General features: G+C 37.0%; 1 protein-coding gene across 6 annotated transcripts in view; it reads left to right on the top strand.

Annotated features, from left to right (window-relative positions):
• WDR7 (WD repeat domain 7) overlaps window positions 1–26323 on the top strand; it is a 265735-nt gene that overhangs the window by 93554 nt on the left and 145858 nt on the right. For all 6 annotated transcript variants that reach the window (XM_036417625.2, XM_036417624.2, XM_045574696.1 and 3 more), the window contains one exon: window positions 13369–13485. In XM_036417625.2, coding sequence (XP_036273518.1) covers window positions 13369–13485 — 117 coding nt within the window. The remainder of the gene's footprint in view (window positions 1–13368; window positions 13486–26323) is intronic.

The following is a 26323-nucleotide window of genomic DNA, read 5'->3' as shown; positions in this document are numbered from 1 at the left end:
CTCCTGGGCTGCCAGAGGGGTGTCTGATAGCCAGCTTAGGCCTGATCCCCTGGGGAGCGGGCCTAAGCCAGTAGGTGGACATCCCCTGAGAGGTCCCAGGCTATGAGAGGGCACAGGCTGGGCTGAGGAACCCCCACTCCCGAGTGCATGAATTTTCGTGCACCAGGCCTCTAGTATGTATACTAATAAAAGGGCAATGTGCTAATTAGACTAGGAGACCTTCCAGGAGGCCTTTCAGATGTCCTTCCGGACAAAGCCATGGTGGCGAGGCCAAGGCAGAGGCAGTTAGGGGCAATCAGGCCAGGAGGAGAGGGCAGTTGAGGGTGATCAGGCTGGCAAGAGGGGGCAGTTGGGGGCAAGCAGGCTGGCAGGCAGAGTGGTTGGGGAGATCAGGCAGTCAGGTGAGCAGTTAGGAACCAGTGGTCCTGGATTCCGAGAGGGATGTCTGGTAGTCAGACATCCCCCGAGGTGTCCTAGATTGGAGAGAGTGCAGGCTGGGCTGAGGGACATCCCCACCCCACCCCCGTGCATGAATTTCATGCACTGGGCCACTAGTATATATAATATATAATTGCCATAAAACAGATATAAATAAGAAACACAGCCCAGCCTGTGTAGCTCAGTGGTTGAGCATCAAGCTGTGAACCAGGGACAGAATTAATTCCCAATTAAGGATACATACCCAGGTTGTGGGCTCAATCCTCAGTGTGGGGCATGCAGGAGGCAGCTGATCAATGATTCTCTCTCATCTTTGATGTTTCTATCTTTCCCTCTCCCTTCTTCTCTGAAGTCAATAAAAAAGAAGATACACAGGAAAAAGAGAAGAAGCAATTAATACTTATTCAAAGACTAAATTCATTAATGTGTTCCAGCTTCACATTTCTTTACCTGGTTGGTGATCATTCTCAGAGTACTATATCTCTTCATTGTAGATTTCCCCCATTCCCAAGGTAGCAATCCCATCTGGTGGATTCATCAGAATAAAATTTTATGTCGGTCTAAAAATATGCCCGCTAAATCGTGAAGTGGCATTAAGTCATTTGACAAAATTGTGTTTGCACATACTCAGAGCATGATATTGTAGTAGATGCTGGATAGTTTTTTTTAAAAAGGAGATCCCATTTAATTCAATTTTTCTATCTCCACTTGGATGTTTATAGCCACTTGAAACCTATCATCTTTATAAATTTTCCCTTTTCTATCTTTTTTTCCTACTTTTTGGCACTGTTGTCACTTTTTATTTATATGTCCTAAAGACATATACACTAATTTTGAAAGTGTTTCTATGATCTATATGGTTGATAATTTATAATGGATCAAAGATGATATTTCCCTGCTTAAAAGATTAAGTTGTCACAATTTTACTTTAGTCCTATAGAAAATTTAATCATAATTAGATAACAGTCACTGGAGAAAAAAATCTTAATCAGCCTTGGTGGGACAATGCATTTCTGTTAATAATAGTGGTTATAGGGTGGGGGCATGGAGAGTTGGCATTGATAAGAGCCTTTTGAATGAAATATATCCCACTTCACCTGACTTGGAGGTTTTGAAATGGAGCTTAGAGAATCATTAGTCTAGAGCAATGCTTCTTAACCCAGAGCAATTTTGCACACTCCTCATCCCCACATTTGGCAACACTTGGGGACATCTTTATCACAACCCAGGGAGGATGTGATACTGTCATCTAGTGGCTAGAGACCAGAGATGCTGCTAAATAGAAGCCCCTTCTAGTTCCCCTCCTCCCCAAGAATTTAGTGACAAGTATTAGTAGTGATGAAGTTAAGAAACCCTGGGCTAGAGTAATTAAATTAATTTTCTAAGGGATAGCACGCATATGCTGAAGTGGTAGAGGATGATACAGCAGTTGAGTAGATGGTATTTTTCAATGGTATATATATATATATATATAAAATTAATTACCTAGTGTATTTTCTTTCAATTTAGTATTTTCTTTTTCTTTTAAGAAAAACAGTTTTCTTAATGCTGCATTTTATAACTTCTATCATAGATTTTTTGATTGTTAGTAAGAATATATGAATATACACTGAAACTTCATTTGTGAATGATCTGCATATTTTCTTGTAGAATTGCTTTCATAAATAATAAAAGACTGAAAACAACTTTAAGTAAATGTCCTTGTCAATCCATATACCAGAACACATCCTTGATCTTTCCCTCCCTATTCCAGCAGCTGTTTATTAAGTCCTAAGCATAGCTGTGGATACTGGGAAACATAATGATGCTGGGCCAGTCATGACCCTGTCTTCATGGAGCTTGTTTTCTATTAGGAAGGCAGGTGATTGAATGAGCAATAAGACAGTGTGAGTGTGGTAAGAGCTTACCAAACAGTGGGAGTGTCAGCAGAGCTGAGGACAAAGATGTAAACATGGAAATTAATCCTGATATTTGGAAGTGCTAGGGGCTTAGTGTAAAAAATGTATTTGGGGGAAATACTAATAAAACTTTTTCAAAGGTTAAAACAATTTTAACTATCTAAATATATTTCATTTTAGGTAAATGTAAACTATTTTTGCAGTGTAATTAAGGGTAAATGGAACAGGATGACGTTACTTCAGTTAAATATTTCGATCACATATTTGTGTTCTTTATGTAAAATTTTGGTTTTGCTTTTTTATTCATCAGAATTGTGATTACTGAATACTTGTTACAAATATATAATTTAAAAAGTGCTGGACATACACAGTGGAATACTATGCAGCTGTAAAAAAGAGGGATCTCTTATCTTTTGGGACAGCATGGAAGGATTATTATGCTAAGTGAAATAAGCCAAAGACTAATGTCACATTATCTCACTTATTTGTGGAATCTAATGAACAAAATGAATTGACTGACAAAATAAGACCTGAAGAATGGAAGGATGGAACAGACTGGCATATCTTGATATGGGGGTGGGGGAACAAGGAGAGATCAACCAAAGAACTTATATACTTACTAGAGGCACAGTGCATGAGTAGGCCTTCCTTCCCCCAGCTGCCAGCACTGGCTTCCCTCTGCCACCCAGGACCTGGCCACTGGCAGGCACCTGGGACCCAGGCTTCCCTTGAATCCCCAGTTTGTCCTGAAGGTTGTCTGGAAGGACGTCCAGTCTAATTAACATATTACACTTTTATTATTATAGATATGCATAGACCAGGGACACAGGTAGTAGGCTGGTGAAGATTTAGGGTGGTTGGGTAGGGGTTGGGGATGGGGGGGAGAAATAAAGAGAGAGAGCCAATGGGAGACATCTGTAATACTTTCATCAATAAAATAAAATAAAATTATAATAGTATTGTTGGCAATATGTCAGGTGCTATAGAGGTCATAAAAAAGCTGGGAACACTGAGATATAATGCAGCTGTACATGTGTTTCATACAACACTTAATGAAGCATTAATAATGTGTAAAGCACTTCTTAGAACAGTGCTTCGGACATACCAGCATTTTGTATTTTAATATATTGGCCTCTATTATTTCATTATCTTCATCATTATCATCATAAGTAAAGAGTATTTGAAAAGAATGTGTAAGAGCTTGATAAAATGTGGATATGTACTACTCATGCTGAAAGAATTAGTGTAGTTTTAAGATGTGCTGTGAGACACTTTAATAGAAATTAATGGTGGGGGATGGAGTGTTTGCAATATCAGATATCATGGATTCCCATGACATTAAGTAGATCAGATGCATTTGGTTAACTTCTTTAAAGTGTAGTTTTTTATTATTGGCTTCTCTGTAAGATCAAGTTTTTTCACACTTCTTTAATGATAGTTTACTTTTAGTGATTCTATATTTCTTTTCCTGGTACTTCCCACCCCCTATTCACTCCCTGTGACCAGACTATTGGAAAAATGAGTTCTAATCTAAGCATGGCCACCTAATTTAAAAACATATTTTCAGTTTTATTTTTATTTGTGGCATTGGATTAAAAAAAGAAATTTGTATTCTCTGCACATTGTAGTACCCACTATCTTAGTACTCATCTGATTCATTTTTTATTCTTTTTATAACTTTGATTGCAAGTTAATTCTTTAAAAGCTCTGCCAGAAGCAGTGATTGGTGTTCTCTTAGTTAATTCGACTTCCCATCCTCCTCTAAATCATTGGTTAGATATGAATAGCCTTTACAATGGATTGTGAGATTTAATCAGTGTAATGTGGAATAATGATATGCTTCTATGGATGCTGTATGCTCATTACAGTGTACAAATGTTTAGATGTTCAGCAGTTTGATGTCATTTTGTCGTGTTTCCAGGCTGAAGTAAACATATTTCATACACCTGCTTAGTTTTATTTGAGGTTTACCATTTTACTTCTTCCTTCATATTTATTGAGACATCATTTGTAGTGCCTTATGATAATGGAGCCATACATTGTTCATAAAAACTAATATATGTAGTGAGCACTGCATTGAGATCTTCTTGGGGCCAAGGTCCAGGATCTTATGTTTGCTCTTCAATGACCCCGTACCAAGTCCTTAGCAGAATGGGCTGAGGACTAGACTTTTTGTAATGCCAATTTGTTGCTCAAATTATTTCAGCATTGGCAATAGGGATCTCTTAAATTGGTTCCAGTAGCATTTTGATATGATCCTTTCTTTCTTTCTTTTTTTTTTTTTAATGTATGTTTTATTGATTTCAGAGAGGAAGGGAAGAAGTAGAGCGATAGAAACATCAATGATGAGAGGAAATCATTGATCGGCTGCCTCCTGCACGCCCCACACTGTGGATTGAGCCCACCATCTGGGCATGTGCCCTGACTGGGAATCGAACCGTGACTTTCTGGTTCATAGGTTGATGCCCAACCACTGAACCATGCTGGGTGATCTGTCTTTCTTGAAAGCACTTTCTTGTTTTCTGACACAGAAGATGCTCTCCATCACCTTGCATTCCCTCTGCCTACTTCCTAGAATCATTCATTTCCCAAGGTCCCCTGGTTCCTTCTAATGGAGATATTAGGCAGGAAGAATTGGGTCCTGCCTTGGGTGGGCTTGTTTTTAATGGGATGTCACCACTTCTAGGCCCTCTCACTGGACAGATTGGGAAATATGTAGGTATACACTAACGCATCTATCTCTATGTATCTATAATTATTTCTACATTTAGCTCTCCATATATGTTAACATAGATACATGTTTATACTGTATCTCCCACTTTAACCCACCAGCACAGACTCCTCTTTTGCTTATTTGTGGGTTTTTTTCCTCTGAGTGTAGGAAACCCGACTCTCATTATCTATAATAGATTTACTTGTTTTTTCAACTTTCCTAGACATAAACAGTAATTTAGAATTGCTAACTCATATCTCTGTGAAAAATCAGTTTACCAACTAGAATACAATATTTGTGTACAGTTCTTTCTGTCTTTAGCTTTGCAATAAGCAGTGTTGAGCCTTTCACCCCCAGTTATGTAGGTCAGTCCCTTTTTTCTTTACCGTGGAGTTACGCCATGTATTTATAGTACAGTTAAACTCATTTGTCACGGGCTGCAGTTCATCCTGGGTTCCCTGGCATCCTGGAGAATTCTTTTTTTAAAAGATTTGTCTGTTGTCAAGTTTATTCTTTGGGCATATAGGCCTTTGGGTTTTGACAAGGGACTGGAGTGAGATGTCTACCATCATGGTACCACACAGAACATTCCCATCATCCTGGAAAGTTCCTCTGTAGCCTCTGTGTATCAATCCCTCCCCCACCTCACCAGTCCTTAGCAACCACAATCTCTTTACATCCTTATAGTTTTGCCTTTTCCAAAATTCTATCCTTTTAAGTTCATGCTTCCGTACAGTTGTGTGTCAAGACAGATTTGCCTTTGTTTGTTTCTCAACACATTGTAGGCTGAACAGTAAATCTTTGTCGTATTGTGTCTTCTGTAACCAACATTGGTGTTGAGTTAGCTCATAGCCAGAAAATCCAAAAGAAATATTTGAAAAAAAAATACATGTAGTGATTTAAGCATATTAGGTGCGATTTTCACCATGAAACATTTCCAGGTCTTGTTGGGAAAGAGGAATAATAAGAAAGCCTTGTAGTTTTACATTAACATTCTGTTGATGCAGCATACTTCCTATCTTTTCTATTCCTCTTGAATTTTTCAGTAAATATGTTTCTTTTGTTGTTTTCAGAATTGTTGATAATTACATTTTATGTGAGAGCAGTTTTCTTTAAAAAATCTAAATGCTATTTAAGAGAAAATGTATTTTGTTTCCTTAAAAATAAGTATCAAAGCATATTTCCTTAAAACTAAGTATCAAAGCATATTACTAAGGGATTATTATATTTTTGTTCAGGCTTGAAGACATTTTGCTTATTTTTAACTGTATTTTTAAATTTTTCTACTTGGTTTGTAGCCTTTAGTAAAGTAACTTCTTTTTGATCAGTTGAAATTATCTCTATTTAGAATAAGGGAAAAATAAAACATTTCTTGCAGAAAAATTTTTCTCTGAGACATCTGTACTGTTTTATTTTGTATTTTTGATGGTGTTGCCGAAGGAAAAGTGAATACTGTGTCTTTAATGGAAAGCAAAAGGTTATCTTTCTCTGGCCTTTGTGTGCTGATGTGGTGTAGGCAGCCAGACAGGCAATGTGTGCAGTGAGACCGGGGAACTGGCTGCAGATCGATAGGAGTGGTGTGAAGTGAATTAATGCGAGGCAGGCCGTCTGTCTGTCATAAGGATTGCGGGGAATGTGGGGCAGTGTGGCCGGTGACTGCAGGGATCTGCTTCCAATAAATTCAAGCCTTCTGCCTAAGAATAAGCTCCCTTCCTTATTCTTAAATTTTACTTTATTCAAAGTAAACGTTCGTGTCAAATTATTGCCTCTTGTTTATTTTTATTGGACCACTAGAAAACCGTAGTTGTGAAAAACTGATGAAATAAAAACACCTGCTTTTCTTTTAGATCCATTTTTTTTAACTCAGTAAAAATCTATATTATGGAATGAGAAATATAATTGTGGTTAATATTTATAAATATTCTGGTATATATTTTTCTTTCTGAGTTCTAACAATATGGTTTATCGCTTCCATCTAATCTTTAATGAAATAGTAAAATTATAATGAACTCAGCTGATTTTATATTCCAACATTGGTTAAAGTGCAATATTTTAAATGTTACTCTATTAAATTTAGTATTTAATCTTTGATTATTAAGTTAATCACATGACACTGAAGTCTTTTGAGTTCAAATAATTTATCATTACTCAGTTACTATTAGCCAGCAGGAGAAAAATGATTATAAAGGCAATTTATAAGCTTTTGAAAGATGAATTTTAGAATAATATTTTACTGGTGGGGAGAGACAAGTACAGTTTTATAACATTGATTTTGAAAACTATTTCCTTTAAAAAAAATTTTATGTGATCAAAAATGTTGCATACAGATGGGGAAGTTGTACATTTTGTGACCTAAGTAAGTATTTAGAAGTCTAGATGGCATGAAGATATCAGCGTGGAAGTTACTTTAGGAGTTGAACCTTTCAGACACTGCATATGTAGTATCCTTCAAAATATTTAAAAATACAAAGGTACAAATATTCACAGTTTTCTTTTCTTCTAATATATATTAACTTAAACATGCCTGTGTGATATTCACCCTTGCTGCCTCTGGCTTATGACAGGCACCCAGAGAAGGAACCTGAATCATTAGCCATCAAGAACAGTTCAGGACTAGATGTAACAGTGGAAGCTCTAAGGTCTAACTACTTAAATTTGGAAACAGAACATACCATGTTAGTGCTACCACTTTGTACAGAACTGCTGACAATGGAATATTAACAGTGCTGTATCAATGGTCCCTAATGAATTCAAAATGACAGACATTCCTTTGCAGAATCACTTTGTGATTGATTTTTCAGATAAGATTTTAAATAAAGGAGGAGAATTACTAGAAAATTAGTAGTAAGTTCATTAAAAATAGCTATCCTATATAATAAAAAACTAATATGCTAAATATCCAGTTGTTTGTTCAACCAATCAAAGCATAATATGCTGTTGATATGCTAAGGCTGCTCAGTCACTCACTATGATGTGCACTGACTACCAGGGGGTAGATAGTTGACCAGTAAACCAGTTGCTGTGACAGGCACTGACCATTGTTGGCAGACACTTCAACTTGTAGGTTAGCTGGCTGCTGGGGTCTGGCTGATTGGGACTGAGCGAGACGGGCCAGACATACCCTGGAGTCCTCCCGCACTCCTTTCTCTGCTGGCCAACCTCCTGCTTTCCTTCCTGGCCCCAATTGTGCACCGGTGGGGTCCCTCGGCTTGGCCCGTGCCCTCTTGCAATTCCGGACCTCTAGGGGGATGTCAGCTGGTTTCAGCCCGATCCTGCAGGCCAGGCGGAGGAACCCTTCCCCCAAGTGCATGAATTTTGTGCACCGGGCCTCTAGTCTAACGTAATCACAAAAGGAGAGAAGATAAATGCCACATTTCTATATAAAGGCTTAGTGCTTAAATCAAAGAGTGTTTCAGATTATTAAATTAAAATATAATTTAAGAGACTAAGAGATTTCTTAGTCTCATTTCTTGCTTAATCCTTGATAATTTTTAAAATGATTAGAGAAACAAGGAAAAGACATTAAGGAACACTTTAAATAATAACAATTATTTCTTAGTAGTATTTTTCTTTTCTGTAAAATTAAAAGTTATAAAAATAAAGCTGGTATTTATATGTAAGAAGTTTACAAATCTATTAAAATTGATCTCATTTAATCAGAGAGGTTAAGTAATTGCTCAACAAAACACAGCTACTAAATTCAGGAACAGTATTAGCATATTGGTCTTTTGATTTCAAATCCCAATATCCTTTACTACCAAGACCTTCCCAGGGCTGAGTTCCAGGACAGGAGGTATGACAGACCACCACATCATAATCATGAGAAATTATGGAATAATATGATACTGAGTGTAAATACTGTCCTGTCCTTCACGGTGTTCTTGGCATTCAATCTTTTGGAAGTATGCTTAAGGAACAAAAATGCATATCTCAGAGTAGTCAAGGCTGGAAGACCAAGTAAATATGCTGAAACTGGTAAGAAATATAAAATCCTTTATTTCTTAGCAGATAAAAGAAAATGCAAAGAATAGAATAAAACTACAAACCAATGTCTCTAATAAATATAGTCTCAAAAACCCTTAACAGCCGAAACCGGTTTGGCTTAGTGGATAGAGCATCAGCTTTCGGACTGAAGAATTCCAGGTTCGATTTCAGTCCAGGGCATGTACCTTGGTTGTGGGCATATCCCCAGTGCGGGGTGTGCAGGAGGCAGCTGATCGATGTTTCTCTCTCATTGATGTTTCTAACTCTCTATCTCTGTCCCTTCCTCTCTGCAAAAATCAATAAAATATATTTTCAAAAAAGAATTATATAGCATCACCAAATGAGGTTTAGTCTAAGAATGTAAGTCTAGTTATATAAAAAAAAAAAAAATCAAGGCCTAATCAGCGTGGCTCAGTAGATAGAGCATTGGCCAGGGGACTGAAGGGTCTTTGGTGTGATTCTTGTCAAGGGCACATATCTTGGGTTGCAGGCTGGATCCCCAGTAAAGGGTATGCAGGAGGCAGCCAATCAATGATTTTCTCTCATCATTGATGTTTCTATTTCTCCCTTCCTCTCTGAAATCAATAAAAATAGATATTAAAAAAAAGAAAGAAAAAAAGCAATCAATATAATGCAAAATATCAACAATATAATGCAAAATATCAATATAATGCAAAATATCAACAAGCTAAAGGAAAAAATCATATGGTCTTAGCAAACATTTAACAACATTCAATATCAATGAATGATTTTTTTAAAACTCAGAAAAATAAGAATAAAGAGGAACTTCCTCAACTTAATAAAAAAGAACATCTACTAAAAATCTATAGCTAACAGTACAGTTAATGGTAAAAGACTAAATGCTTCTCTCCTGTCATCATGAATGAAGCAAAGATGTCCACACTGGCCACTTGTATTTAACACAGCATTAGAAGTTCTAGCCAGTATAATAAAGCAAAAACAAAACAAACAAACAAAAAAAAACAGCAACAGCCATACAACCATACAGTTTGGAAAGGTTGAGGTCAATTGTCCTTATCAAAGGATCAAATAACTGCCCACAGGGAAAAACCAAAGGATTCTTAAAAAATAAAATAAAATAATAAATGAGTACAGCAAGGCTACAGAATACAAGAAATTTTGTTTTCAAAATCAGTCACATTTCTCCATGCTAGCAATGAACATGTGGAAGCCTAAATTTAAAAAATACGATTAATACTAGTAATGGTTAAAAAATTGATATACTTAGAAGTACGTCTAAGAAAACATATATAGGTCTTGTGTGCTGACACCTATAAGACACAGATGAAAGAAATCAAAGAAGATCTAAATAATGAAATAGACATATGCAGTTGTGAGTATATAAAAGAGTTTATTCTTATTATTTATTAGTTATTGTATTACTTTCCACATGAACAACTGTATACATTTTTTTGCCCTTCCCTGTAGTGTTCATGGGTTTGTGGGTTCATGTAGAAGATTCAACATAGTAAAGATGTCTATTCTCTATACATTGATATACGGGTTTAGCATAATCCCAGCATAATTTTTTTGTAGATATAGAAAAAATTATTCTAAAATTATGTAAAGACAAAGGAATTAGCTAAAAGACCTTTGGAGGAAAAAAAGGTAGGAAAAATTTGTCTGCCTCATTTCAAGACATCATATAATGTTATTAAAACTACTAGAGGCCCAGTGCATGAATTTGTGCATGAGTGAGGTCCCTCTGCCTGGTCAGCAATCAGAGTCGATTAGGAGGGGCAGCCAACCAGACAGAGAAACTGCAGGTGGTTGGCTGGCTGTGGGGAGAGGCCATGGGTGGTTGGCAAGCCAGCCAAGGTTGGGTGGGGCTGGCTGGGGGGGGGGGAGGGGGGGGGGGACTGCAGGAGGTTGGCTGACTGGCCTGGTCCCTATTGGGGTTAGGGGGCAATCAGGGGTTGGGTCAGCTGGGAGGAGGGGTTGGGGAGGTGGCCAGAGGCAGGGGGAAGGGGCTGTGGCCAATCAGGATGGTGGGGGCCCATCGGGGGTGTGGCTAGCTGGGGGGGAAGGGTCTGCAGGAGTTTGGCTGGCCAGCCCTGCCCCCTATTGGGGTGGGGGAGTGCTATCAGGGGCGGGCCGGTCAGGGGGAGGGGCTACAGGCCTATAGTGGTGGGGTGGGCTGATCAGGGGCGGGGCTAGCCTTGGAGGAAGAGAGGGGTCATTTGGCCAAAGGCCTGCACTTTATCAGGGTGGGAGAGTCTGATCAGGGGCGGGCGGCTGCAGGGAGGGGCTGTAAGGTTGGCCAGCTGGACCCACCCTCTGATCTGGATGTTCCCTGCTATAGTGGGCATCATAGCGACTGGTTGTTAGGGTCATTATGGCTGTTAAAGTTGCTTGCTTTTTATATATATAGATGTGGCTTTAGGCTAATAGAATAGAGAACCCATAAAAGATTCATACAAATAGGCCCAATGGCTATCGGATAGGAGCAAAAACAATTCAACGGAGGAAAGGCAGTCTCCTTAACAAATGGCCTACTGCAACTGGACATCTGTATACAAAATCCAAACCTTGTCCTAAGGTTCACACCTTATAAAAAGATTAATTCAAAATGAATCATGGACTTAAATGTAGATCAAACAAGTAAAAACTTTTACTTTTAGATAAAAAATATCTTTGAGATAAAAGGTTAGACTTGACACCCAACACCACAATCCATAAATAAAAAACTTGGTAAAGTAGACTTCATCAAAATTAAAAACCCTATCAAGAGGCTTAAAAAGGCAAGATACAGACTGGGAGAAAGATTCACCTATCACACATCCAACAAGGGACTAATACCTAGACTATTTAAGGCACTCTCAGAACTCAACAGTAAATAATCAGGCAGTTCCTCTAAAGGTTAAACATAGAGTTATCATATGACCTAGCAATTCCACTCCCAGGGAATGAAACATATCCACATAAAGACTTGTATGTGAGTGTTCACAGCAGCATTATTCATAAAAGCCAACGAGTTTTTAAAATATGAATGTTCACCAACTGATGAACATTGAATGATGAATGCATACATGAATCTATCACAATTTATTGATGGAAAAATAATGGTGATACATTCATACAATGGAATATTAATCAAGGGGATATAATACAAGGGAATGAAGTACTAAGTAAAAGCAGCCAGTTACAAAACACCACCTGTGAAATGTCCAGATCAGGCAAATCCAGAGAGACAGAAGGACATTTGTGGCTGCTCAAGGCTGCACAGCCTGGGAAAAGAGAGGAGTGATATGGATAGGGTTTCTTTTTTGGGTGATGAAAATGCTCTAAAATTGATTGTGGTGACAGCTGTACAACTCTGTGAATACGCTAAAAACCACTGAATCGCACATTTTAAAGACAAATTTTATGACGTGCAAATTATATTGTAATGAATCTGTTTTTAAAAGTTGTTTTTCTAACAATTCCATATCATCCAAGAAATTCATATCACTTCTGTATATTCCCTGTTACCTTTTCTGTAGTAGAAGGAAACAAAACATCTCGCCAGCAGTACAGTTAATGGTAAAAGACTGACTGCTTCTCTCCTATCATCAGGAATGAAGCAAACATGTCTACACTGGCCACTTGTATTTAACACAGCGGCTTGATCTAGTTCACCTGTCTGCTTTCAATTAGGTTCCTTTCAATGTGATAATTATCTGACCTCATATCTAATTCCTTCATAGACAGACGTGTTACACGCTTTTGGGGCAATGCATTTCAAGTCTTTTACATTGATCCGGAGACAAATCCCTCTTTTGTCCTCATTCTTCCCACCGCCAAATTATAAGCAAACTAATATTAAAAAGAAATAAAATTTTAAAATAGTCCTCGCTTTCTCTGTATTTTTCCCCTTTTAGCATAATTATATCTAAATCAGCTAAAGCAAGAATGTTGAAAGGGATCCAGTAAAAATGTAATTTTATTTTTTTGTTTTCCCCAGATCTTAGTGAAAAAGTCAATATAGTTTCTATCCACGTGTGTATACACACACACACATAAAGAAATAGAGCCCACATTAATGTTTGTTTTGTTCTTTGTGTCTCTTCCTACTTTTGGTGAACGTACAGGGGTGAGTAAAAGTAGTTTTACAGTTCTGAGTATGCAAAACATTTTATTTTTTTATTATTACTTATTAATTGTATTATTTTTTCATGAAAACAACTGTAAATTTATTTTTGCTCACCCCTGTGTTGTATTTTTTTTTAATCGTATTATTTTCTGCATCCCGTAAGTTAAAAGGTTTTAAAGGGTCTTTACTTACCTTTCTTTTAGTTCTTAAAAACTGACCCTTGTGATTCCCATTTGCTCTAGCGGGGGTCTCAGCGGAAGCCATGCAGACCATCACCACTGCTCCCGACACCACCTCAGGGCCCGAAGCCAAAGTCCAAGAGGAAGAGCACGACCTTGCAGATGATGACATCACAACTGGTAGGGACGCGTCCTTAACGTAATCTGGATGAGCCTTGTCCAGTGTTGAAAAATGCTTGTCTGTCAGTTATAGTGGGACTAAGTATGTTGATGGAGAGGATGACGGAGAGTATTGATGGAGTGTTTGGCTTTACAAGACTCTTTAGTGTCCTTTTTGATCTTGAAGTGGAAAGAAGTGGAAGCATTTATTTGTTCTGGGTTTGCTCATTGTTGCTCTTAACAATGAACCTGCTGGCTGTGCATTTGATTTTCTGGGGACTTTCTGATTCAGAGGCGAGGCTCATTTCTAAAGCCTTAGGACATGTAGAGGAATACACCTATTATGTTATGGAAGGTTTTGCAATTATAGGGTAAACTGAAGCTGGTGAAGTTGTAATAGCAATATATGCAATATAGACTGCATAAGGAAACTTACAGAGACTCTTTTTTTATGTGTACTACAAAAATAAGTACCTGCTTTTAAAAGTTATTTACATTCTTATCTGTATTATTTATCACCTTACCGGGCATAAAGTAAAATTTAGAAAAGCCATGTAGCACATATTTTCAGCCTGTTGTTTTATGGATTTAAACAGTTCCATTTACTGGATCTTCAAATGCATTCAACTTAATTTCTTTTTAATGCACAGAGGATAAAAAAACAATCCAGTATAGATATTTTTATTGGTATTAAGAATGATAAACTTTTTTTGTGTGTGTGTGGATGGTTAAAATGTAAAATCTGACGACATATGTCTATAATTATCGTGAAGCAACAAATATTAACTCGATAGTAATCAATAAGTTGAGAAGAAGCATGCCCAGAAAATATCAGTAAACTTTCCAATAGAAATTAAAGGGAGAAAGGAACAAAGGGGAGATTTATTTTGTGTTTCTTTGAAAGCGCTGAGTGGCAGGTTCCTTACTGTTAGCACCTGAATGCCTTTAAAATTGCTTCACTGTGAAGAAGGTGAGGGAGCCTAATGATCTCCCCTGAAAATTTACAAAGCCTGTCTTACCTTAAAACCCATGTTTGTGTCACTGCTGCAGACACGGAGTTGACTAAGTTAAGGAGCATCTGATTTTCAGTAAAAATGAGATGATGGTGGTTCTTCTTACTTCTTTTTAATGTTACCAGTTTGTTGATATTTTAAAAATCATCTATCTTAAATATAAATTATTTTCAAAATGTTCACCTTTTCTGAAAGTTATTTGCACTTCACAGTTATGGAATTTGTTTCAGTAGCTACTAGAGGAAATGATCTCATTTGCAAGTTTTTAAAATCATTTTATATTTTATTTCATTTTCATTGCTTTTTAAAATGCTGTTACAAATGTTTTGTTATATATTAATTCCTATAAATTTAAAGGCCTTCTTTTATAAAAAGTAGTGGTTTAATTCATAGGAAAAAAAGAAGAGGTTACCTTTGCAATAGTGGAATAATTTAGTTTGCATTCTGAATAAAAGGTAAATTTTTGAGCACTCAAATAATATTAAATCAATACATTGAAATTTTGAATTATGCACTGCAAAAGTCATAAGAGTGCGTTATAACACATAACTGTCTTTGATTGCTAAAACAAATCAAGAAGCTTAAAAATGAAAATCTAGTGTTAGAGAGTCAATTAATGCTACACAAACTGTATGTGAATCTGTATGAAGTTCAGTTACACATATGTGATGAATGGCTTCTATCAGTTGATTTATTCATTTCTTGCCATGGGTACTGGAACCAAGAATGTTCAAAACCCAGAGAATTTAAATAACTAAAAAAGGCTCCCTTTACCATGTTGTCAAAGCAACTAGTATGCTGCAGTCTGCAGATCGCTCAGGTTAGACTGTGTGACTTGATTAAAATGTGGTATAGATTTTTATGAAGGTTTAGAAGAAAACCATATTTCTCTTTATTGACTAGAATCCTATATAAATTGCATTATGAAAAATATGGTAGATGCATCAAGAGAAAACTGTTCCAAGCATAATAATCTTATTTGGGGATAACCAGCATTGTAGAGCACAAATACAAAAGGGAAAACTGGTCAGCTTAGTCATTCTCATTGAAAAATCTGATTGCTTTTTCAGTTATTTAAAAGAAATTGCTCTAATAATATCATCTCATAAAATAAGTAGAAATTATATCTATTTATTTTAGACAGAGATCTTTGCCTGTATTTTGAATGGATTCTTATTTGGAGACTATAGTTAAGCTAATATGTATCATTGTATTAGTTATATATTTGTAGTAATCTGGAACTTAATTTTTCAATTAACTGAATTAAACAATTGACCAGAATATCAATTAAAATATGAAGTATAACTGAGAGCTTGTGCTATAGGAAGAACAGACATTTTAAAAATATTTCTTTTGGGTGAGGAATTGAAGGAAGTATGAATGTGTCTTGTGACACTGGAATCTGAGCCTAGCAGTCTTTGTTTGTGTTGCCTTATAAAAATAAAGATCCATGGATAAAACTGTGTAAGTGTTAGCTGTGGTCAATTGGAACTAATTAAATTTATTTGAAATGAAGAGTCTTAACTGGAAGAGAACAGCTGGAAAAACTGGGAAGAAAAAATTGAGTCTTGATTGAGACAATTTAAACCTTCTCGCTGTCATTTAAGGAATATGCTGCAGCTCCTTTCTATATCTTTTTTTAAAGCTAATATCTATTGATCGACTCTACAAAGTAATGCCACAGTGCGCCTTGGTCAACACACACAGTCGGCTTTTCTTAGCATTCTACCTGAAGATCATAAAATTCTTTCCTTTAACCACATGTCTAAAATAACACATCAAAGCTATATTTGCTATTTTTGCAGATTAATATTGTTTTTAATGTAGAAAAATATTAGAACTTCTTCCATTCTTTATATTGTATAGTATGCATGGCAATGTACTTTCTTTTTTCAATGAAATTGGTTCAGGTTTTGCACTAAATGTAAAATCAGTTTTAACAATAATAGTATTTTCTTTAAAGTTAAATGAATGGCATTAAGGTTTTTTCTAGATTATTTCAGAGTCACAAGAATATTACTCTATACCCATGTTTGTTTGTTTTTTCCATATGAGTACTTTTATTTTTAGAATTGTAATTTACACATTTCTGTTGAATATTTATAAATAACATGTTCTCATTTTCATTATGATATTAATAGGTAATAATATATTAATGGAATAAATCTCACTAAAAACTGACTTGCATAGAAAAAAATTTAGATAAATCATAATCTATTTTTTAAGGTAGACCTTTTAGGTAACGTTGTTAATTATCCTTATGTGTTTTTCATCATTGTAAAGGATGACATTCTGTGTAAGGATGAAGCTGTACATCCCTAAATGTTGCATTTTAAAACAACCTCCCCCTATGTGCAGGTTAAAAATAATTTTGGAAGGGTTTCATTCACAAACCTGCGTGGACCCATTTAAGAAAGTCACTATATTTTCCTGTGGGTCTCAATGCAGTGTCCTGCCTCTTTGTTGTTCAATGTTGCAAGGACACAAACTGACCATATATATAACAGTGATAACAGGTCAGGAGTCACTGACATTGTCAAATGGAGACAACCTGGTAGCAAATGACCAGCACAGTTGATAGATTCAACTGCTTACAACAAAATCAGATAATGGATCTACATGGATCTGTTGTGTTGTTTTTTTTGTAAAATTTAAATTTATTATTTTAAAAGGTGAGAAGTGCTATGGATAAAAGAAAAAAATAGAAAAGGTTAAGAGAAATGGAAAGTTACATCTATTGATAATTTACAATGTCCAAGCACTTTACACTCGACTCTTACGGCATTTCTCGGAAGTGGATACCAGTATTTCCCCAGCTATGTAGATGAGGAAACCAGCTCAGAGCTGTCACTTTTATAAGGTCCCATACTTAACAAGTGATAGATATGAGACTTCAAATGAGTCCTGCCTGATTCCAAAGTGTAGGTGTGGTCTTACACATCACTCCACCCTGCCTCACATTCTCAAACTCATTAAACTTTGTCAGATTTTTGTTTTCTTTTTAAATGTGAGGTGATGCCAGAGTCTACCTTTATTGTTAAGGCATCAGGCATAAGCCCTGGAATTTGCTGGCTATCCTATTTTAAGATTTTAAATGCAAACTTGTTATTTAAATGTAGACCACAAATTATCGTCTTTAGAGAGAGAGAAAAAAAAAAATCTCACATATTTGCCAAAACCGGTTTGGCTCAGTGGTAAAGCGTCGATCTGCGGACTGAAAGGTCCCGGGTTCATTTCCGGTCAGGGGCATGTACCTTGGTTGAGGGCAAATCCCCGGTGGGGGGTGTGCAAGAGGCAGCTGGTCGATGTTTCTCATCGACGTTTCTAGCTCTCTCTCTCTCCCTTCCTCTCTGTAAAAAAATAAAATAAAAAAATCTCACATATTAGTTCCTTAAATGTTTAGCCATTATTTTAGACTACTGTGATATAAAACTGTAGTATAAGTAGTGTTTATTACTAAACAGTTGTTTTATTGCATACATATAAAGTGAAATATTTATTGTTCTGTCTAGCTTTTGAAGTCATCAGTATAAAACAGACATCTTAACATATATTCATAACTAAAAGTCAACATCTTTAGTACATTAAGATTGAGCTGACAAGGACATCTAGTCTGAGACTGAGTATTGATTTATACATTTTACCATTTACTGAAAGCTTTATTCATAAAATGTTTATACATTTATTTTGACTGAAAGGTAGGAAATTCATTCTGTTAAAGTATATATAAGTTCCAAAGAGCAAAATTTATGGCATTATGTATTCAGAAATAAGAAGTACTTTCTAAGCAGAGAGCTAGGGGCCTTATACTTAGTAAACTAGAGTAAAACTTCTACATTGCACCCTTTCCCTTTCTCACTCTTTAATTTATAATTAACAGTCTAAAAATTAATCTAAATAGCTCACTGTTAGATCTATGTGACTTCTGAATTGTGATCACTCCTCTTACTTTTGCCTTTGGAATATTATCTACTACAAAATATAAATTTATTATATTAAGGTTTTTGGATAATTACAAATCACAAACACTGGTTTATTTTCCATGTAGTTTTCATGAACAAAAAGATATTAAGAAAAATAAAAGTGTGGATTATATAGTTTTTTTTGGGAAATATATCATTCCAAATAATTTACCTTTCTATATTTTTTTCAATCTAGGGGAAGACAATGTGAATTAAAATATTTGTGTTTAATGTTTGACTCTAGTTGTATGTTGACAAGCTGTTAAGTGGAATATTTCTGCATAGGGTATTTGAGATTTCCTGACAGGGATACAGCCAAGTTATGGGTTTTAGTCATTTATTTTTTTTCTCACATTGTCCCTCTGGGTGACTGACCTTCCCTTTCCTTTGGTTTGACTACCACTTGCATGTTATGTGTCTCTAACCTAGGCTTTTCTTCTGAGAATCAGGTTCATATGTCCTCCTGCCTCAGTGTCTCATAGATGCCTGAATTCCAAGTCCAGAATAAGCTCATATTTCTTCCTAGAATTCATTTCCTTTAATATTTATACTAGAGACCAGTTCACAAATTCCTGCATGGGTCAGGTCCGTAGGCCAGGGATGATCAGGGCTGTCTTGCCCAGTCCCAATCAAGGCTGGGCAGATTGGGGCCTGCTGCCTGGGGGAAGATTATGGGGTGGGACCATGGGAGGTTGGCTATGGGAGCACACTGACCACAAGGGGGGCAACTCCTGTGTTGAGCATTTGCCCCCTGGTGGTCAGTGAGTGTCATAGCGACTGGTCAACCAATCATTCTGGTCATTCGGGTTGTTCGGTCCTAATGGTCACTTAGGCTTTTATATATATATACTATACAGAAGCCCATTGCACAAAAATTTGTGCAATAGGCCTTCCTTTCTCTGGCTGCTGGCACCGGTTTTCCTCTGGCACCCAGGGCCCAGGCCTTCACTCTGGCTGCAGTGGGGAAGCCAAGCCTAGAGGCTACACTTCTCTGCTCCAGCTGCAGCGAGGCTTGGTTTCTCCACTGCGGCTGGAGCGAAGGAGCCTCAAGGCTTGGTTTCTCCGCTTCGGCCACAGCAGAGAAGCTAAGCCTCTTCAGTCTTCAGTTGTCTTCAGTCTTCGCTTGGGCCGGAGCCTTCAGTCTCTGCACCTGTGTATGCAAATTATTCAGCCATCTTTGCTGGGTTAATTTGCATACTCACACCACTTTGGTTGGTGGGCGTCATGGAGGTATGGTCAATTTACATATGGTCAATTTATATATTTATCTTTTATTAGTGTAGATAGATCTCATTTAAAGCCATTACTAGGGGGTGAGTACCATTAGCCATCCAATATCCTGATAAGACACCAGAAAAGACCTGGCTTCCCCTTTTATCTGCCTTGTCGACATGAAGTTGGTGCCAGTTCTTGTAAAAGTGCATGTTAATAGCTCCCAGTGAGCTTTTTGTTCACCAAGTCTACAGAGAAAACCCTAGATCTACACGTTCAGTTTTTTCTACTTTGGATTATTATTATTTTCTTCTGTATCCATCTCCCTTTCTTCATTCCCTTATTCTTCTCCAGAACATATTTTCCGTCACTCTAAGAGTTTCAGAAGCCATTTCATCTCCCTTCACCCTCTTTAATTGCTGCTTAATGGCTTCCCATTGATTATAGCACAGAATCCAAACACCTTAGCCAGACAGAGAGAGCCCTTTGAAGACTGACGCCTAGCTTCACCAGCTGTTAAGCAATACTGAACTTTTCCCCAGAGTCTCCTTTTTCATGACTCATAGTTTGCATGTGTCCCTCCATCTAGCTGGGATAGTCTCATCTCTCTTACCTTTGTGGTTAAGTTCTCTGGGTTCCCTTCAAACCCAACTTGGGTGACACTGTCTTCCTGAATTCCTCGAACCCTCTTATGTAGGATCTTCCTGTTGGCTGTATGTACTTCTGCTGTGATAACTGTTGGGTGTACTCTACTTTCCCTGTCTTTGTCATCTGTGGGCATGTGACTTTTGGCTCTTTATATTTCAAGCTTTAAAATAGTATTAACATAGCAAAGACCAGTTTGGCTCAGTGGATAGAGCGTCAGTCTGTGGACTGAAAGGTCCCATGTTCAATTCTGATTAAGGGCATGTACCTTGGTTGCGGGCACATCCCTGGTAAGGGTTGTGCAAGAGGAAGCTGATCGATGATTCTCTCTCATTGTTGTTGCTAACTCTCTATCCCTCTCCCTTCCTCTCTGTAAAAAAAAAATCAATAAAATATATATATTTTAAAAATAGTACTAACACATTGCATCTTCTCAATTAATGCTGATTGAATAAATGATTGAGTTAGTGGGATCATAATATAACTCGTATCTCAAATCACATTTCTTATGTACTATAGACTATATGTTTATTCATATATACATATGGTTGTGTGTGTGTGTGTGTGTGTGTGTATTCTTATATATCAATATACATGGGGGGGGGGGTGATGTGTGTACACATCTTTAACCTTCCTCCTTCTTAGTGGGTATTTAATGGCTCAAAAAGCAACAGATTAGTGAAGAAATAGACCTATTTCTAGATAAACTATGGTCTTGATATTGTGAAAATGAGACTTGGAACAGATCTAAGAGCATAATTAGGTCTACTGATTAGTCACTGTTGAGTCCCATTTAAAAGTTTTTTTCTTTTGAAAAATAATATATCTCCAAAATTAGAGAAAGAGGGGACACATAGGGACAAATGCGTTTGGTAACTGATATCTTTTTTTTTTTTAATTTCAGAGAGAAAGGGAGAGGGAGAGAGAGAGATAGAAACATCAATGATGAGAGAGAATCATTGATTGACTGCCTTCTGCATGCCCTCTACTAGGGATCAAGCCTGCAACCTGGGCATGTGTCCTCTACTGGAATCGAACCCAGGACCCTCCAGTCCGCAGGCCATACTCTGTTCACTGAGCCAAACTGGTTAGGGCTGCAATCGTAGTTAGAGGGTAGAAGGTAGGAAGTGCTACTGTGGGATGCGCAATCAGAGGAAAGGCCCTCAGAACTCCTGTAGAGTCCCCGATCTGTGGTTCGTGTTGACCAGGCAGTGGAGATGTGCTGATGTAAGTCTGTGAACCCCTGTTTTGGTTGCTGTCTTTTTATCCAGGCTTTTCTTCCTTCTTTGCATATCTCTCTCATTGCCCTGGGGATTGTGCCACCTCATTTCTAGGCCCACCTACCTCTTCAACGAAAAGCCCAAATCGTGAGGTTTTCCAAGAGCTAGAGATACCAGGGTAGCTGTTCTCCATGAGATTGCTCTGGGGCTTGGTGGCCCACTGCAGGAGCAGCAAGGGGGCTGTTGTGGGAGGTGGAAAGAGGAGAAGGGGGAGATGCCCACAGGAAGGAGAGAAAGGCAGAGTTTTTTCCAGGAGGCTTGACATTTAAACACACTCTCCTGAAGAATGAGAGTGGAGTCCTGCCGTGTGGTGGTGTACGTGGTGTGTCTGTGGTATTCCTCTGGGTGCCTGCAATCGGTTATTTAGCACCAAGAAGGCTTGCCTTTTACCGTCTATTGAAAATTGCAAGTTACACACTCCAATTTAATGTGTTCAGGCTGGCGGTGAAAGGCTTGGCCTGGGGTGACTTGCCTACGAAAAAGCACAAAAGAAAAAGAGGCAAGAGAACAAGCACAAAGCATGGCTAATACACACCATTTGAAAGTTCAGTTTCTGTTTAGAAATTTTTAGACTTTTACAAATGGGAAATATACTTAACATCCAAGTAAGGTTTGTGTATTTAAATGAATTAAATAATTGTCCATAACATAAATTAATCAATTGTTGCCTTGACACTAGTCTTTCACAATGTTTTCCAATAATAGCACTTTTATTTTTTAATGTGTGCATATAACACTTCTGCAAGAGGTTGGCCAAATAAATCACCATTGACATTATCTTAGCAAACTCATTTAAAAATCAGGGACTTAAAATAATAACCATCACAATAACTCAGCATCTAATTGAGTACTTATAATAATATGTGTCAGGTTATGCTCTAGGCTCTTTTTATTCCTCATAGCAACTCATTGTAATAGAGCCTTATTCTCACTTCCTTTTTTACAAGAGAGGAAAACGAGGCACAGAATGGTTAGTCACCTTCCAAGTTAGAGCCTCAGACAGTCTAGAATGGCAGAATCAGGATTTGAATCCAGGTCATCTATCTTTAGATCTTGTGCTCTTAAATGGAAGTCATTTGTTCAAGTCCATGTGATTTTAAAAACCTTATAAGAAAACAGAGAAACAAATATATTCATTATGACATACCGTTTTCTTTTTGTCTGTTATAGAAACTCCTATTTTAATTTTTAATATAGTTATAAATTGTTGTTTTTGTTAATCCTCACCCAAGGATATTTTTTCTTTGACTTTTTTAGACAGTGTAGAAAGGGGGGAGAGAGACTGAGAGAATCATCCATGTGAGAGAGAGATATTGATTGGTTGCTTCCTGTTTGACCCTGGACTAGGGCCAGGAATCAAGCCTGCAACCGAAGTATGAGGTATATACCTTCGACTGGAATTGAATAGGGGACCTTCAGTCCATGGGCCGATGCTCTATCCACTGAACCAAATCAACTAGGGCTAGTTATAATTTTTTATGTACCTAATACCCGGAAATATTTATAATGTGGGGAAAAAAATTTCTGTTTCCTTTAAAAAGAAACATAGATAATTAGTACAGAAAGTAATTTTACATTTTTCCTAGATAAAATTAGAATTATTTTATATTCATATAAAATTACACACATAAATGTGCCAGCACATATATAATATTCAATCACAAAAGCTTAAGGTTTGGTTTTCAGATTTTTAAAAAAAAATCTTTATTGTTGAAAGTATTACATAGGTCCTCTTTTATATATTCTTTTTTTTTTTATAAATTTAGATAAAATAGGAAAAAACAGGAATACTTAGATAAAAATGTAGGAGCTGTTTTTCTGTTAATGTTGTTGTGTTGTTTTTTTGTGTGTTTTTTTTTTAAAGATTTTCTTATGAGTGGATAACTTTCAGGATGAACTTCAAGTTTGACGTTTTGTGAGCTATGTAATGACACCTCATGGATAAGAATGAATTGCATTAGATTATGGCACACTCTTGTATATCTGTATATTACATGAATTGCCATTATAATTGATAAGAAACCCATATGACCAAAAGTTGTAATTCACAAAAGTAATGACAACAATGTCTCATAACTCACAGACTTGATGTCACACCTGTGAGTGATTACTCCTACTGTGCAAGCCATGTTAAAAAGGAGGAACAGGCTTTAAAACGGATGTGGCATTTTGAAGAGTTCCTTCTGTTATTTTATAGTCACTTTTAATACACAAAAAGATAATCAAATTGACTAGCATGCTTGAATTATTTCACCATATTTCTTGGATTAAAATTAATTGTCAAACATAAAGGCTTTTTTATTTTTAACTTGAAATTTTTAATGTGTTTTTATTGATTTTAGAGAGAGAAAAGGAGAGGGAGACCGAGATCAAGCCTACAACCCAGGCATGTGCCCTGAACAGGAAACAAACCAGCGATCTTTTAGTGCATGGGATGACCCTCAACCAATGAGCCACACCAGCCAGTGCAATTTGAAAATTTTAAGCACAAACGAAAGTTAACATTTACTTGAGGTGAAGACAGTCATGAACCTGAATATATTTTCTCCTCATGTGATATACCATAAAGAGGGGTTCTCCCTCATAAAGAGGATAAAAATCAAGTAAGAATATATACCCATCACTTCATTTTTATAACTATATGTCTTAAACATAGATGGGTGATTTAAATGAAGTAAACATAATTTCAAAGGATCCAGGGAAACTGAATCAACTACTCTCCCATTGTCCTTTTTGTATATATTTTTCAATGTTTTTGGTACCTGTAAAAGAAGTGTAAGGATTGTTTCATTAATTCAACAAGAACATTAACATGCATCTTGTATTTTTTTTTTTAATCAGCGCATGCCAGGGAGAATTTAATATATCAATCAATTAGTTGTTTTTTTAAAATTTATTTTTATTTTTTAAATTAAATTTTTATCTGTGTACATATCTTGCCATCCCCCCCCCCCCCCCATACATACCCTTTCTCCCCAGAGTTTTGTGTCCATTGGTTGTACTTAAATGCATGTATACAAGTCCTTCGGTTGATCTAAAAGTTGGATGAAACCAAAAAAAGGGAGCAAGAGGAAGGGAAACCTGGGATGCAGTGATCCAGGCCACCTACTGTACAGAGTCTGGCTCCTTGTTTATTTTAGGTTTGCAAATCCTATCCCACTGTTTCCAGAGCCATCACTGCTTAGGAGTGTAACCTCAGGAACCTCGCCCCTGTGAGGGTCACGGAAGAAGAGACTTCTGGGAGAAAAGCCTTTGTATTTCAAGGTCTTAGCAGCACCTCCTCATGAGAAGAATCTCATAATGATCAGAGTCATTTTACTGAGGTTTCTTCAAGTGCATAGAACTATGTTCCAGATAGTTGGCAAGATCTGTTTTACTTCCCAGGCTGGGCTTGATTTCTGCTGCCCTACCCTGTGCCCCATATTCTAGATGAACACAATGGGGTGAGAAATTTGAGGTTAATTATTGAAACCTATAGAAAACCAGGAAACAACAGCAACTGAAGACAATTATTAACGACAGGGAGGAGAAAAAATTGTCATGATTGATTGATAAACCACGTGGTTGGCTATGAATAGTACGCAAATCATCATGAAAATATAAACATCAATTATGATATAGTTTTAATAACTATGATATAATAAATTGGGAGGCAGAAGAAGAAGACCGAAGACAGTGTGTGTGAATGTGGTGTGTGTGTGTGTGTGTGTGTGTGTGTGTGTGTGTGTGACGTGTAAGTTGTGCATATGTGACGGAGAACCCAGTTTTCAAAGTGGGGAATTATAAGCCTAGAGATAAGGTAAGCCTAAACTGAAAAGTTAGAAAGTAGCTACACGGGATTTTCTGAAAGAGCCAGAGGTGGTTTTTGCAGAGGGAACAAAAGCCCTGTTTGAGGGACTGCTGCTTTTTTTATACTAACTTATAGAACTGTTTCAGTCTTTAAACAGTGTACAGTTTTATAAATCAAAACTAAATATAATTGTAAAAAATTTTTAAAGTAGAACAACTGAGTACCTACTGAAGGTGATAGTGAAAGGTTACATAAAATAATGCCATCAAATCCAAGCCAGAATGAACTAGAAGCAAGTGATGTGTTCCTGCCCACCTCTTCCCATCTTTTTTCCTGGCTGTGCTCCAAAGAAGACCAAGAAGAGAGAGCTCCATTGCGGTACGAGAAGCATAGGATAGAAAGCAGGAGAAAGGCGTTAAATGCGCTTAGTTGATGTGGGTAGAAAAGTGAAGGGGACTCAGATATAATATATATATATTTTTAAACTTCATTGTTGAAAGTATTACATAGATCTTCCTTTTCCTCCCATTAACCTCCTCCAGCTTGCTCCTCAACCCCCCCTCCCTCCACCCCCACACACACCCTCAGACACTCAGATATTTTACATTTATTTTTTTCATGATCTAATGAACTGCATTGAAGGGTTATAAAAACTTGCTTCAGTGATAACAGAATCACTCTTAGTTAATTGTAAAAAAGAAAATGTGAAGAGTGAAAGTAAAACTCTGCAGATGGATGAAAGTCTTCATTTTTTAAAAACAGAGATAAATAGATCTAAGACACCCTAAACTGGTTAGTGTACTATTCAAATATACTGGAAATCTGCAGTACATTTTAAAATACGATTTGGGAGCACCTATGAGAAACAGTGAGAATCCGTGCAGGTGCCCTGAGCCTTCCCACGCCTGAATTTCATCACAGTGTTTCAGTTACCATCTATCACCTAAAATAATTTTG

Source organism: Pipistrellus kuhlii, unplaced genomic scaffold (assembly GCF_014108245.1).
Source record: "Pipistrellus kuhlii isolate mPipKuh1 unplaced genomic scaffold, mPipKuh1.p scaffold_m20_p_6, whole genome shotgun sequence".
NCBI classification, from domain to species: Eukaryota; Metazoa; Chordata; class Mammalia; order Chiroptera; family Vespertilionidae; genus Pipistrellus; species Pipistrellus kuhlii.
This window is presented reverse-complemented; position numbering and strand designations above follow the sequence as displayed.